This window comes from Rutilus rutilus, assembly GCF_951802725.1.
Source record: "Rutilus rutilus genome assembly, chromosome: 5".
NCBI classification, from domain to species: domain Eukaryota; kingdom Metazoa; phylum Chordata; class Actinopteri; order Cypriniformes; family Leuciscidae; genus Rutilus; species Rutilus rutilus.
The window spans coordinates 47,562,029-47,578,431 of NC_140213.1; the positions used below are offsets into that span (position 1 = coordinate 47,562,029).

The 16,403-nt window shown below is 35.9% G+C and overlaps 2 protein-coding genes across 2 annotated transcripts in view; both read left to right on the top strand.

Annotated features, from left to right (window-relative positions):
* Positions 1-406: 406 nt before the first annotated feature.
* Positions 407-12,885, top strand: LOC311291154 (ribonuclease inhibitor-like; the record flags this gene model as incomplete). The annotated part of the gene is made up of 8 exons (XM_084410027.1): positions 407-420; positions 1,284-1,454; positions 1,644-1,817; positions 2,298-2,468; positions 4,155-4,328; positions 4,478-4,648; positions 12,520-12,693; positions 12,873-12,885. 8 exons carry the CDS (start codon positions 407-409, stop codon positions 12,883-12,885), a joined length of 1,062 nt encoding a protein of 353 aa, XP_084266153.1.
* Positions 12,886-12,912: 27 nt separating this feature from the next.
* The window catches only part of LOC311290790 (uncharacterized protein), a 155,643-nt gene continuing 152,152 nt past the window's right edge, over positions 12,913-16,403 (top strand). The window contains exons 1-5 of the mRNA XM_084409498.1: positions 12,913-13,086; positions 13,686-13,859; positions 14,001-14,171; positions 14,555-14,728; positions 14,875-15,048. Coding sequence (XP_084265624.1) covers positions 13,828-13,859; positions 14,001-14,171; positions 14,555-14,728; positions 14,875-15,048 — 551 coding nt within the window. The 5' untranslated portion in view covers positions 12,913-13,086; positions 13,686-13,827. The remainder of the gene's footprint in view (positions 13,087-13,685; positions 13,860-14,000; positions 14,172-14,554; positions 14,729-14,874; positions 15,049-16,403) is intronic.

Sequence of the window (16,403 nt, forward strand, 5' to 3'; positions counted from 1 at the left end):
TTTCAATTCGATAGCCCAATTCACAACAGTAAGCTTGTTTATGTCTATAATTTGAGTGGTACTAGTAGGTTTCCACAGGGAAAAACAAGCTTCTTCCATTCGTTTTTGCATCATTACTTCTGTATACATAATAAAGGAGTCCCGGATAGTAAGCTATATCGCGTGTGTGGATGCAGCAGGTGGCGGATCATTTGTAGCCTCTTCTTATTGCAGCTGAATGTAATTAAACTTGTCATTTTGATGCCAGTTTGTAATCCAGCAAGTACAAAACGACAATCATCGTTGACAACTGGTGCGTTGATAGACACCCCACACACCTCAAAACATTCGATTCTTCCGCACTGAGAAATGCACAACCTAAGAAGATAACTCCGCAAATAACGGCAATTTCAGGGTTCAAACAGAGATGGCGACAAAAAGGTAAAACTTACGGACTGCAGCTTTAAAATATAAAATATCATTTATTGAACAATAACCGCCATTATAAACTTTGTATTTAATATGTATTATTAAATAAGTTGTGTTTTGGATAGCTTTTGTCTTTAATGGGAGTAAATTATTTAAAAATATATATATATTTTTAGTACAATAAAGTCATTAGATTGCAATATAATTATAAGTTACTATGAAATGTTTAACATTTTACAAATTAAATCCTTTGTTTTCTTCTGCTATGACATCTTTTAATAAGAATTGTAAAAGAAGTTGGTCCTATTTGCTCTTCTATGCACTGAAAGTTCAAAGGCTTAACATTTCTATTCTTCTTAGAGTGCACCAGAACGTGTAATTTACATGTTTAAATCACAAAATAATTCCCAGCCCCCCCCCACAGTGATTACATTCATAAACCTGTCACCTTTTTCACCTTCTGTGAGTTTGCAGGTCTTTTATTAAAGGAGTAATTATTACAGTTTTAAAACTATTTGTCTCTTTTTGTCTTCTAGACTTTCAGACTGCAGTATCACAGAAGAAGGTTATAAAGCTCTGGCTTCAGCTCTGAGATCAAACCCTTCACACCTGATAGAGCTGGATCTCACAGGAAATGATCCTGGACAATCAGGAGTGAAGGAGCTCAGTGATTTACTACAGGATCAGAAGTGTCAACTCAAGACACTGAGGTGAGACGTGATCAAATAGTACAAAATTAATTATATGCAGGCAATTTATTTTTATGAACATTGTTTCACTAATACAAAATGAGCCATTTCACACACATATTCATGTTATTTTTCCTTAGATCAAGTTTAAGAATTTATTTGAATTGTTCATCTTCTTATCTGCAGGTTTTTGAGTCATGATGCAGATGAAGCCTGTCAGTATGTGAAAGGAATTGTGGGTAAAAACCTGTTACTCCTGAGAGAACTGAATCTGAGTGAACGTGAACTAAGAGACACACGAGTGAATCAGATCGCTGCTCTACTGCAGGATAAACACTGTAAACTCAACACACTGATGTGAGTATTTTACATTGTTTTATACTTTACAAAAGTCTAATAAAAGACTGTCATTGCTCTTTAAACTTTTTGAGGATTGAGATTAGTTGATCTATCAAATAAATGTATCCTTCTGTTACTGTATTGTGAATTGTTGCTGAAATAAATTAAAGGATGTTTCCTGTCTTTGTTTTGTTTCTCTCTCTTCAGGCTGAATAATAACAGTATTACAGCAGAAGGTTGTGCTGCTCTGACTTCAGCATTTAATTCAAACCCTTCAAACCTGATAGAGCTGGATCTGAGTGAGAATAAACTAGGAAACTCTGGAATAAAGAACATCTGTGTTCTGTTGGAAAATCCTGAATGCATATTGGAGAAACTGAAGTGTGTATTAACATTCATCTACATTTCTGCATGGTTTTGTACATTTATTAAGGTTTATTTAATTAGATGAACTGAAAAAAAAAGTTTTACTACTTTTTAAATTTACACTATGACTGGGGCTCATATTCTGTTTAAACATCTCTTTTTGTTTTTAGTGAAGAAAATACATTTTGAAACAACAACAACATTATGGAATTGAATTTTTTGGTGAACTATTAATTTAATAAGATTAAGTTATTAAAATTACTTATTTTAATAAGGTTTTGGTTAATGCATATATCGTATTTATATCTAAGGGAGATTTTGCCAATATTAAAATAAAAATATCATATTGGCACGTTTTTGCACACTCTACGGCAATAATTTATTCATAATTTGTCTAATTTGTCAGAAGCCATTCATAAATCCCATTAGTGATGCGATGATCTGTGTCTCCAAAAATAATAACAACTGTTCGCTTTTTCTTCTGTTTTTCTGTAGACTTTCAGACTGCAGTATCAGTGAAGGAGGTTATAAAGCTCTGGCTTCAGCTCTGAGATCAAACCCTTCACACCTGATAGAGCTGGATCTCAGAGGAAATGATCCTGGACAATCAGGAGTGAAGGAGCTCAGTGATTTACTACAGGATGAACAATGTAAATTAAAGACCAGGTGAATAAAACCTTGAAGTATTTAATAAAATTGTACTTTTAAAATGACCTGAAACCATGCTGCAACAAAACAATAATCAGTTGATTTTCATGTCTTGTGTTGATCCATTGTTTATTAATCACATCACATAATATGGAGGATTAAAATTAGCAAGATCATGAATTTGTTTTCATAAGCAATAAACTTGTGGTATAAACAGAACATTAACAGCACTATCAGTTTATACACTTCTGCTGCGTTGATGAAAACGGTGCAGATTTTATATTTCCTTAAACAGTAAAACTTGCATATTTTGTCAATAAATTAAGCAATTTATTTCCACAATTGCAATAAACATTAAAACATCACATAATATCCTGTAAACATTACAATTTTGTAGTGATTGCTGCTTATCTCCAATTTTAGACTTTTTAGTTCATTTATCACACACCAAAACAATGATTACATTTAATAATATCAAGTTCTCTTTCATCAACTCTTTCATCATCTATAAACAATTATTCATTGAAAAAAACATTATATACAAGTTTTTATTTGGTTGTCACACACGCACACACAAAATTATTTGCAGCCTTATAAGGGTTAGTTTAAGGTTATGAAGCTAAAACTTAAAAGGAATGCTTTAGAAACAAATTCCAAACTCTAGGGTAATGATTTGAATTTTTCGAAATTCTAGTTCTGATTCTGCTTGTTAATTACAATTTTTTATCAATTTCTAGTTTTGATTCCAATTAGATACAAATTTTTAAATTGTCATTGTAGGAAGAACAGGATGATGAAGATGAGGTTCAAAAAGGCTTCAATAATCCATACAAGCAAACAATCCAAAAGGCAGGCGACGAGCAAACACAACTTAACGTTAATGTGACCAGACAAATTAGAACTGAAAACACAGGAAATTAAATACACAGGTAAAAACGAGGTAATCAATGACACATTTGAACATGATGGCAAATCATATTAGTTACCATGACAACAAAGGAGAAGCGGGAAAACTGAACAAAAGAAAACTGAAGAATGCAAATTAAAAGTCCATGAAAACGAAACTAAACACGTATAACAGAATAACTGTTACAATATCATTCACATAGTCTTTTTTCCAATATGTTATAATACCATGCTAAATACCATGAACAAAAATCTAAAAGCTAAAGAACTTATACAAGGAACTTTTGCCTATGGTTTTAACAAAAATACCACAGCAAAAACAGCTATTCTAACTAATATAAATTTCAAGCATTATTAAATACAATAAATACTCAGCTATTAAATAAGAACAAATAAACACATTAGCAATAACACAAATAAATACAACTAAAAGATACAAATGTTTAAGATTTTCAGATGTTCAGGTACAGAAACTGAAATCAAATGTAAGATATGCATTACAAATTCAGTTACAAAAGTACTTCAGTCATCTTGAATGGTTTAAAATCACATTAAAATCCACAGAAAGGAATTGATAAGAAGAATTTAAATTCGTACAATTATCCGATTCCTAAACTGAATTGGAATTGATTTTCCCACATCACACTCATACACTAACTATGAAACATACTATTGGGAATGATCTATATTTTTTTCTGTATTTGATTTATAACTCCACTCATAAGTAGGATGGGAGCAGCAAAAGTTATAAAATTATAACAAATTATCTCATCTAAAATTCTCTTCTACTTCCTGTAGGTTTTTGAAAAGTGCTGCTGCACAGGAAGCATGTGACTATCTCACTAAAGTTCTGGGTAAAAGTCCATTATTACTGACAAAACTGGATCTGAGTGAAGATAAATTAGGAGATCTGGATGGAGAGAAACTCTCTGCTCTTTTGATGGACTCTCATAGCAAAGTGGAGAAAATCAAGTGAGTCATCATGATTTATACATTATAACTTCTCTGTTAATTCATTATATGAGACTATCAGTTACATATGTGATCAAAATTGAAGACCTGCTGATCTGATGTGTGTTAAATATGTACTGAATAATAAATAATGCTGTTTTGGTGTTCAGGCTGAATAACGGTAAACTGAGAGAGAAAACCTGTTCAGTTCTAGCTACTGTTCTCTCCTCTAAAACCATCCTGAAAGAGCTGAACCTGAACAACAGCCGTCTGCTGAACTCAGGAGTCAAAGAGATCTGTGAGGGACTGAAGAAGCCTGTGTGTGAGCTGAAGATACTCAAGTGAGTACATTTCACCATAAACTGCTGTTCATTCAGACTGACGTGAATTTTTTTTTATTTTACGGAGAGCTGTTATTTTTTCCATTGCACTATGAAGAAAACTGACCAACCAATAAGATTCACACTTTGTCAACATGCCCAGAGCTATTGCCGTTATATATAACACACTGCCTTGGTGGCTCACTGACTCTTTTGCTAAGTGACATTGAATAGCAGGGGAAGAATCTGGAACAGGGTTTGGAGATTGATATTGAGCAGCTCTTGTTTTGTTTAATAAATTTAATTCAATGAGAAAAAAAATCTGAAAAGGATTGGTAAAGTAGGATGAACTGTTTAAAAACATGTAAATATTATTTTTCACAGCCTAGGTGGAGTTTTTCTACATAAGTGGTTGTATCCCCATACATGACATGCGGAAAAATAAATAAATAAATAAATGTTGTACTAATTAATTTACAAAATGTGCTTCCAAATAGAGAGTAATGTAAAGTAGTTCACTGACAGCAAGCTGTAGAACCCAAGTGCAGTTTATTTATACAAAACAACATCAAACATAAAACAATGGCATGAACATGAACAGAATGCTTACAAACAGTGGTTACACAAACAATTACTGACGAGGAACAAGGCAAACATGAAGGTTTAAATGCACAAGGACGAATGACAACACTGAACACATGGCAGGATCACATGACTAGAACAGGGGATCACATGACAGACATGAAACAGGAACATGAAACAAAACCAAAACGTGACAAGTAAAAGGTATATTTTTTGTCTTGTTCTATGTTTTGAGTTCATTTCTTTCTTTAAGCTTCAAAATATGTGGAAGCCTTAATTGATGCAGAACTTAGAGGCTGTTATGCGTGGCTGTGTAATTAGCGTGCCTGTCTTTAATACAATTATCCACAGAATAAAGATGAGAATCAAAGGGGAAACACATCCACTCAAACAAGACAAGACTGGACAAAGAACTGAACCAAACAGGGAGTATTAATACATAGAAGAACTAAGGGGCTGTTTACACGACAACCTTTTCAACTGAAACCGAGAAACTTTTTATGCATTTTAGCTGTTCATTTACACAACAATGGTGTTTTGAAGGCCAGAAAATGCAAGCTTTTAGTAACTGGTTTCAGCTAGGTTTTGAAAACAATGCTTTTAAAGTCTTCATGTAAACAACAAAAACACAAATTTGTGAAAATGTAGGTAGGTTGGTTAACTTTATTGTCCCCGAGGCGAAATTCTGCTTGGGCACAGTGCAGAGTTGCTTCATACAAAACATCACAAAGACATTACAAATCACAAAACACATCGACAAAAACCTGAGAAGCACCGACATATTGTACTTCACAAAAGAAAAAAAAGGGCATTGTTGACAACACAATTCCATGGATTAAAGTGCTAAAGTGCTAGTGTAATTGTTGCAAATGGTGCCATCATGCATGCGCATGCGTACTACGTGTTCACTCATGCGTATTATGTTTTTCACGGGGTGTTTCTTGACTAAGTGACATCGCCAACTACTGGCCTGGCAGCATAAGTATAATTTAAAGGCGCTATATAATTATTTATTTTTTTGTTATTTTTATTATTATTATTATACAGCCTTTTCAGTTGTTTTCACAGATTCTTGTGAATAGGGATCGTTTTGACAACCTTGTCGTCTGTTTTTAGTACATCAATGCCATGTAAACATACCCTAGATAGATAATAAATTAGACAACCGGTGAACAGTGTCATTAATCAAGAGAACAAACACACACTAGAAAACAAGGTCAACTTAAAATGACAGAACCAAACACAATAATTAAAACTTGATCTTGACAGAGGCCAATAAGTCTATATTTGAAGACATAGCAGTAATTATTAAAGTGAAAGCTTAAGTAAAGTTTTATTATTGTTAATAATTAGTAGTGGTGTAACGATACGTCACGGTACGGACATCAGGGTTCGGTGCATTCAGCTATACCAGAGAATGTCTAATATGGCGAGAAGTTTCACTCTCAGTACACTTCCGGCTTCTGAACTGGTTGCAGTTCCTCTCTGATTCCATATGAGGGCGCTCACAGGACGAGTGCAGAATGAATGGAGGTCTATGGCGCTATACCAATAAAAATCCACTTTTCTCAGGATATAATTTTTTGTCTAGTAATTTGAATGTTGTATTCGAAAGGAGATGCAAATAAATTACACATTGCTGGGTGTTAGATTTTTTTGAGTCACTTATTTGCTTTAAAAAGTGTTTTAAAGTGTCAATGACGTCATACACATGTACGACCAGAGATACTGCTTAACGGCAATCCTTCACTCACTCTGGTGTGTTCGCGCTCTGCACTTTCTTTTCACTCGAGGCATCGACAACACAGCTGACACAGGTAAACACAGGTGCTAGAAGAGTTTTTGTTTTGTTTGTTTCTGGTCCCGCTGCGGATGACACGATGCCATCAAGCGGTATCTCTGGTCGTAATCAGTCCTTCACTGACCAATCAGCGTTCATTAGCAGAATGCTAGCGTGTTATGGGCAACAACAACTTAACCTGTAAGAAATCAAAAGGACATAAGTACTCGTTCATTCAACTTTCGACCTAAAACCCATGTTGAACTTGCAAAATCTACAATCAGATCTGAGATTTCTCAACGGCAATCGGGTGAAAGAGACTAATTTAGCTGTCTAGCCCCATTGACTCCCATTCATTTTGCACTCATGGCGATCGCCCCCAGTGGAACTCTGGTGGTACTACAACCAAAATTCGGTACAATAGAGCTTAATAGGGAGTGGGTAGGCTCTCCGTATACGGGCTCTGGCTATACGAAGAATACACGCGATTCACACTCCAATCCAGAAGGGGACGCAACGCTGTTTTTTTAACCACCACAACAGGAAAAAGAGCAGAAGAAGAACAGCGCATGTGCGTATTGAGCATTTGAAAAGAGGTCCACTAGTGGGCACACTTCAAATGTGTCTTTTTTGTGCTTACAGACAAAGGAGTTTACTTTGAAAGGGAGCAGATTGCGGAAAGTATTGGAGGGTTGGGCATAAGCTTTGAAATATATATTCTAAGTGGAGCAAATTCTAATGCTTCTATTGCAGAATTACTATTTTTCATGATTCCATTTATTTAGTATTTTTATCACAAAATTAAATTTTGTAGCTGATTGTAACCAAATACCTTTTGTTTTTGTTCTTATCATCCATTGCATATCAAAGAGTGCATTCTATTTACTGCTTAGTTTGTAATACACTATAGGAGGACTGTACCAACTAACTCAGGGGGGACTAAATGCTGCCAGGCAGAACAACCGTCTCTGTTACGTATGTAACCCTAGTTCACTGAAGAGAAGAAAGCAAGATAATGGCTTTAGTCTATATATAATAAATAAAGTAATTTATTATAGGCTTATGCGAAAATTATTATATACAGTAGCTTTTCCTGCTTTTCTTAGTGAATATTTAACACCAGTTTATCAGGAAGTGACAATTTTGTTTTCTTAGACTCACTGGATGGAAACGCTAGCCTGGTTCTACCAGACTCTCGTACATTTCATTTGTACAGAGAGTCTGGCCTCTCTCCATTGAGAAACGTTTACTTCCTTGTAGGCGGGTTCTCTGTTAAAGTTCAAAACTATTGGATCTGCCCAGAGTCACTCAGGATCTGCCATAGCCAATCGCTAACGTGTGGTCGTGACGTATGTCATGCGCCGAAACCGGCCGGAAACAACAACTCCGAATGATCAGAGGATTATGTTTAGAATAAGATGTCTGTCAACGAGAGCTGCAGGTTTGTTCATCAAATTTAAGAGTTCAAGGAACAATTGTAAATTCTAAATGTATATTTGACACTAAGGACAGTGATGTATTCAGTCAACTGTCGAAGCTGGGTCTAATCATTAAAGGGTTAGTTCACCCAAAAATGAAAATTCTGTCAGTAATTACTCTCCCTCATTTTGTTCCAACCCCGTAAGACCTTTGTTCATCTTCGGAACACAAATTAAGATATTTTTGATGAAATCTGAGAGCTGGATCACTCCTCCATAGGCTTCTTAAGGGATTGAAACTTGCTGGCCCAGAAAATGTATTAAAGACATCGTTAATATAGTCCAAGTGACTACAGTGGCTCAATCTTAAGTTTATAAAGCGACGAGAATACTTTTTGTGCGCAAAAAACAAACAAAAATAACGACTTTATTCCACTATTCATTTCCTTCTCTCTGCCTCGAGTCTTTTCACGTAGTGTTTTAGCGCAGCGCGTCTGTGTTGTACGTCACACATAGGCTTACTATTGGCCGACGCTAGTCATGTGTGTGATCACATCAACGTCATCGTTCTCAGCCACTCCCTCTGTTCGCTGATTGGTCCTACAAAAAATTGATTTCTGGAAACCTAAGAATATACAGCAGTCCCAGACGTCGTACTGAAGGAAAATGAAATTGAGCGGAAGTGCGTAGGAGGGCGCAGCCAGGCTATGGAAACGCTGCTCTATTCACAAATGTTTTATGTGATATTGCAGTTTTGCACACAAGTTTAATTCACAACTTTGGATGGAAATATGGCTAATAACACGCTTCACTCTGCAGTGCTAAAACCATAGACTGTAAAAAAAGGCTAAAACTGGCAGTGCATATACTTACTTCCTGGCAACCTGCCAAAATAAAAGCTTGCTGAGTTTTAGGTTTGCAATTTTTTTATTTTTAAATATAATGGTATAATCAGACTATTTATTATTTTATTTATTATTTTATAACCAAAATGGGTAACACTTTATACTAACTGCATGCTATTAATCATTAGTTAAGCATTAGTAAACAGTTAATTCATCATTTATAAAGCATTAATAGACATTAATAAGCAGTTTATAAATATGGCTATAAATGATTTATTCTTGATTTAAAAGCAGATCTATAATGTGTTTAATAATTGTATTTTCATACTTTATTAATAAGTGATCTTATGAATCAATGACAACACCTAAATAACTAGTTTGTAAATAATGCAATACTTCGTTTAAAAATGATAAATTGATCATTAATAAATTATGAAAATACAATTATTAAACACATTATAAATCTGCTTATAAATCAAGAATAAAGCATTTAGTCGTATTTTTAAACTGCTTATTAATGTCTATTAATGCTTTATAAATGATGAATTAACTGCAGAAATAGAATGTACATGAAGAACAGATGGGTTCAGAAGTACAGAGAGGATGAAATCAAAATGAACAGAAGTTCTGATGAGAACGAATACAGAATGTAGTAATAAATACACTTATTTCTGATCCCAGTGTAAACATTAGTACAGCTCTTACCCATAAATGACAACTTTATACCCAATTTTAAAGCTGTCCCACACAGGATTCGAACCCACGACCAGAATGGTTCGGGATTCATGATATGCGGTTTAGCAACTTGCGCCACTCAGAGGACATGAATTACAGAGCTGCAGAGGAGAGGCTTCAGTGTAAGAATAAGCACACAAAATCATGTTAACCAGACTAGCATGCTAAGCTAACTTAATGCTAATGTAGCTTATGGTTAACCTGATAGCTGAAGAGCCACATTAGAAAGAATGGCATCTGGTTAGCATGCTAACCAATGATTATGCTAAGCTAAATAGCATAAGACAACAAACACAGGCTAGGTCAACTTCAGAGAGGAATATCTCGGGAACGGTGGCAACTATCAAAAATCTGTTCACTCACTTCTGTGCGGCTTAGTCCAAAGAACATCTGATCAAATTTTGAGCAAAATTTGGATGAGTAGCGAAAAAACTATTTTTCATTTGCTCCAATATGGCGGACAGTCACATTCTTGAAAAATGACAAATGAGATAGCGTCAGAATCGGCATAAGCCAAGGAACATAATGACATAAAGAAATCAAAATTTGAACAATGTTTTCAAAAGTTATAAGCGTTTTTGCAAAAGACCTTATATCGCTGTAACACTAGGTGGCGCTGTGTTTAATCTTCTCATGTACCTTCAGGACATTGTGTCGATGATCCATACTAAATTTTGTGAAGATATGTCAAATAGTTTAAAAGTATTTGCAAATTATGACAAAATCCAAAATGACGGACACATGGTTCATCTGATCTTGGATAATTCGGTATCCACTGATTCGGCATGATGCAAGAAATCCATAGATACCAGATTTATGATTTTCTGACAAACTGTTCAAAAGTTATTGGCCAGAATAGCAATTTTCCATATCTCATGACCCGTAGGTGGCGCTGTTCCCAACTTTGGCATGGAACCTCAAATCATGCTTCCGATGAATTGTACCAATTTTCGTTTCGATTGATCAAACTTTGGCCGAGATACAGCCTCTTACCCGATTTTGGGTGGACCTCGTTAAGTTTGCGACATTATAACTTTTGAACAGAGATGAATAAAAAAAATCTGTTCACTCACTTCTGTGCGGCTCAGTCAAAAGATCATTTGAGCAAATTTTGGACAAAATTGGACAAATTTTGAAGGAGGCGTTGCGAAAAAACTGAATACTATATTTTTCAAAATGGCTACTACTGTAATGGGCGGAGTCTTAGGGCCCTTTCACACCTACCTTGTTTGGTCCGGACTTTCGGACTTTTCAGTTTGGTCAGAATCAAAATTACAGGTGTGAAACCTCCCCCGGACCACGGTCCGGACCAAACAGACGAAATTTGGTCCGACGAAAAGAGGTAGTCTCGATCCGGATCAAACTGAGCAAAGGTTTGGTTCGTTTCTAGTGTGAAAGCATTTTCTGTATGGTTCGGACTTTCAGACTATTTACAGGAAGTTCCGGTGGTTCCCGCGTAGCCTAAACAACTGAAGAAGAATATTTATGTGCAGATCTGTCAGTCCTGCCCACCGCATTTCTTCCAGCTGATTCAAATGCGTGCGCGCGCGTACACACACCGAATTGACAACACACTGACGTCAGACGCACGTCCGTTTACAAACCAATCAATGTCAAGATGCAGCCCATATAGATGATGACGACAGGACGCAAGTACGTAATGTAAAGTTCTTTAGTGCGCTCGCATAATTGCAATGTGAAACCAAACCAAAACTAACCAAATGTATACAATGTATCAAAACATGACCTTTGGTTCGGACCTTGGTGCGGACTTTCAGGTGTGAAAACGCCCTTAATGTAAGGTATTGGTTGTGATCAGCATGATGAGAGGAATCAGGTGTACTAAGTTTCATTTCTCTAGATCAAAGGGTTCAAAAGTTATAACCATTTCAATGTTGAATTTTTTAACTGGTGGTGGCGCTATGGAGTTGTTCCTAGAGACTCAAAAATTGGTCCAATTACTATTCATTAGCATAACTAGAAGTGTACCAAATTTCATCATTTTCCTATGTTCCGTTGATAGGGCTGCCATTTACTCCCATTTGGGAAGAAGAAGAAAACTAACAGATACAATACCTTTCAGGGCTTTGCCCCTAATAAAGTGCAATAATACTATTAGAAAAAAAAATATTTATAGTTATATTTAATGGGTCACACTATGTGCAGTGTGAGCACCAGACCAAATCTCCAGGTGCTCTCCGTGTAAACAACAAAAACGTGAATCTGTGAAGACGATGACGTCATGCACATGCGCATTATGTGTTTAGTCTATAGTGTTTCATCGCCATCTAGTGGCCTGGCAGCAGAATACAGCGTTTTCAGTCAGTTTCGCGGATCTGTGGGAAAGGGGATCGTTTTGATAATGGTGTCGTCTGTACGCGGAAAACTCAAAGGAAAAACTTTTCAGCATATCGTTTTAAGCAGATCGTTGTAAGCGTACCCTAAGACTGTCATTGCTGTTCATTAAAAAAAGGTTTGGAATTGGAAATAAACTGAAGGATGTTTCCTGTCTTTGTTTCCTCTTCTCTTCAGGCTGAATAATAACAGTATTACAGCAGAAGGTTGTGCTGCTCTGACTTCAGCATTTAATTCAAACCCTTCAAACCTGATAGAGCTGGATCTGAGTGAGAATAAACTAGGAAACTCTGGAATAAAGAACATCTGTGTTCTGTTGGAAAATCCTGAATGCATATTGGAGAAAATTAAGTATGTATTTTCATTTATCTACATTTCTGCATGATAATGTATTTATTGGTAAATTTTCACACCAAATTTTCTAATTGCCAAGCATTTGGCAATGCTTTTTATAATAATTATTACAATTATTCGTTTTTTTTATCATTTAAATAGTCATCTCTATTTATACATGTGTTTTGCTTATGTAGTGTAGATCATTAAGTGCTTAACAGCTTCTTTCATACACAGACTTTCAGACTGCAGTATCAGTGAAGAAGGTTATAAAGCTCTGGCTTCAGCTCTGAGATCAAACCCTTCACACCTGATAGAGCTGGATCTCAGAGGAAATGATCCTGGACAATCAGGAGTGAAGGAGCTCAGTGATTTAATAAAGGATGAACGCTGTACATTAAAGACCATCAGGTGATAAACGAGACAATTAATGATTTTAACCAGATATTACACAACACTACACATTAATACTACACTGGACTAGGGGTGCAAAATATATCAGTGCCCGAGATATTATTGGCTGATCACTGGGACAATAGAATTTACACTATTATTTCCATTAATAAGTAGTTTTGTTATATTTGTGTTCAGCATATCATTTCTGATAAGATTCAGTGTATTTGTCTGGCGGTGTCATGTGTGTTTGGACAAATTATCATATCACATTATCATTTTCTGTTAGTATTAGTTTTGGGCATGTTTTAGTTTTGATCAGCTACTGTAATTATAGATATTCTGTTTAATGTGTAAAGAAGTAATAAGTGAAAACAATGAAAATACATTTCTGTATTTTCTCTTACTGGTGTTTGCTCATACATGAAAATGGCATATTGTTTGTTTGCATTCTGTATGTTTATGTATATTTTATGGTTATTACATGCTGTAAATTTCAATTAATTGATACAAATGCTTGTAGTAAATCATTCTACTGTTTAGTGACTCATTCAGGATGAAGCTGCAAAAGGCATAACATTGGAATATTATCTGATTTGTAATTCTACTTCCTGTAGGTTTTTGAAAAGTGCTGCTGCACAGGAAGCGTGTGAGTGTCTCACTAAAGTTCTGGGTAGAAGTCCATTATTACTGACAGAACTGGATCTGAGTGAAGATAAATTAGGAGATCTGGATGGAGAGAAGCTCTCTGCTCTTTTGATGGACTCTCATAGCAAAGTGGAGAAAATCAAGTGAGTCATCATGATTTATACATTATAACTTCTCTGTTAATTGATTCTAAAAGACTGTCAGGCACTTGTGTGAGCAGATATGAAGAGCTGATGTGTGATAAATATGTACTGAATAATAAATTATGGTGTTTCTGTGTTTAGGCTGAGTAATTGTGATCTGACAGAGAAAAGCTGTTCAGTTCTAGCTACTGTTCTCTCCTCTAAAACCATCCTGAAAGAGCTGAACCTGAACAACAGCCGTCTGCTGGACTCTGGAGTCAAAGAGATCTGTGAGGGACTGAAGAAGCCTGTGTGTGAACTGAAGATACTCAAGTGAGTATATTTCACCATCAATCTTTCACGTTCCAATAAAATAGGAACAAATAAATAGCAAACGGTGGCACAATACAATAGAATGAAAAGACAAGTGAAACAAACACGGCTTTAGTTTTCCAGGTGCTAATGCTTACAACTAAAGTTACAAAAGTTACTGAGTCAAGAGCAGTGAGGGGTTTTTCTCTTTGTCTTTTTGTTCTTTGATTAAAATGATAGCAGCAGGTTTATTAGGCTGATGTCACTTAAGACTGAATACTAATCCAATATACTGTTACACAACATGCCTTTTTTTCTCAACTATTTACAGTTCAAAACTGACTGTATTTACAGCAGTGTTCATTTTAGTTCTAGTGTTCATTCTAAGTTTTCATGTTTTCTAGACTCTCAGACTGCAGTATCACAGAAGAAGGTTGTAAAGCTCTGGCTTCAGCTCTGAGATCAAACCCTTCACACCTGATAGAGCTGGATCTCACAGGAAATGATCCTGGACAATTGGGAGTGGAACACCTCTTTAATGTACAAAATAATTTTTGCCGTTCACTGAAAACACTGAGGTGAGTGTTTTCTACAAATTGAGATTTTATCTGAAAGTAAATTAAACCATGAAACTATATTTCTGCACTTACTTGTATCAATATTCTTTTACCACATCTGTGCCGTGCACACTTGTGAAATATCAATGTACTGTCTTTGTTTCTAGGATATTACAAAGTCCTGCTGCAGATGAAGCTTGTCAGTTTGTGAGAGACATTTTGGGTAAAAATCCGTTATTCCAGAGTGAGCTGAATCTGAGTGAACATGAACTAGGAGACACACGAGTGAATCAGATCACTGCTCTACTGCAGGATAAACACTGTGAAATCAACACACTGATGTGAGTATTGTGTTCACTTGTTATTGTACATTTAAAGTGTCTCAAAGAAATCAGGTGACCAAAACACTGTAAGGCAGGGGTGTCAAACATACGGCCATGGGCTCCAGCCAGCGGGATGATTTGAACAATGATAATAATAGAGATGCACTGCTCCACTGACCATAGATCTAAAAATCTTTTTTTTTTTTGTCCGATCTCTATTCCGGACCTGCAAAAAACAGCTTGTGTAAAACATCCACAATTTGTATACGTTAACACAGGCAGACGCTGAATACAGACGGATATAAATTGTAGTTTGTATGGTCAATATTAATGTAATTGTCAGCACACTAAGGTTTAAAAAAAAAAAAAGTAATTCTGCCCATCTGGCCCTTAACCTAAAATTAGTTTGACACCCCTTCTTTAAGGGCTTTTGCACCCGGGTAGTTATAGGAACTCAGTTATAGGAACTAGTCACCAGGGCGGTCCCCTGAGAATAAATCTTCCCCTGGGGTAATTTTCCTGTTTGCATGCACATCGCCAGGTGGAGCTCAGTGATGTAAGCTTGTTGTGAGTATATGTAAACTGTTCAGCCAGTCAGTGTACACTGATAGTGTACTTATAGTACCCATAGTGCTGGTTTAGACCCTACTCTGAAGTAGGAGCTAATTTAGTTCCCCTTAAAAGGAGTTCCTATAAGTAAAATCATTCCTAGTTCCTGTTATGCAAACACACCAAAAAGCAAGCACTTCTGCCAATCCACCTTTTTCCTGAATTGTAACTTTCTTAAAAAAAATTCTAGTCAAATTAGCTAACTCTCCAAGCTGATAATGTAACATTAAACCCTATTAAATTTGTTTTAAAAAAGCACATGGCAGCATGGCGCCATCATTTTACAGTGTCGCAATGACCCTCTTTTGTCAGCACCTCACCCGTCAAAGTTTAATGAGTGTGTAAATGACACCAAGCTGCCGAAGTTAGCTTCATTGAAAACAGATGGGCACTCATAGAATGGGTTCCTATTGTAAGACTTGAGAAATTAGAAAATGCTGGGCAGTCTGTTTGAGGAACAATCACTCCCTGAGAAGACAAAGGACCTTTCTGGAAATTAACATTTGAACTCTATCTTGTGAAAATACCACCACCCTTCGAGACGTAAGTCTCAACTAGGCATCATCCTAATCTACATCTCTTTCCCTTGAGCCCCCCATTCCCCCGTTCCTTTTCTCTCTCATGATGAGATCACCTGAAATTCACCCAAAAATCTATACGGTTTAATGTAAACAATTATCATTTAATTGTTCATAACAGTCTTGGACATAACAGTCATCATTTACTCCCGTTGTTACTCAAGGATGGATCAGTATCAACTGTTC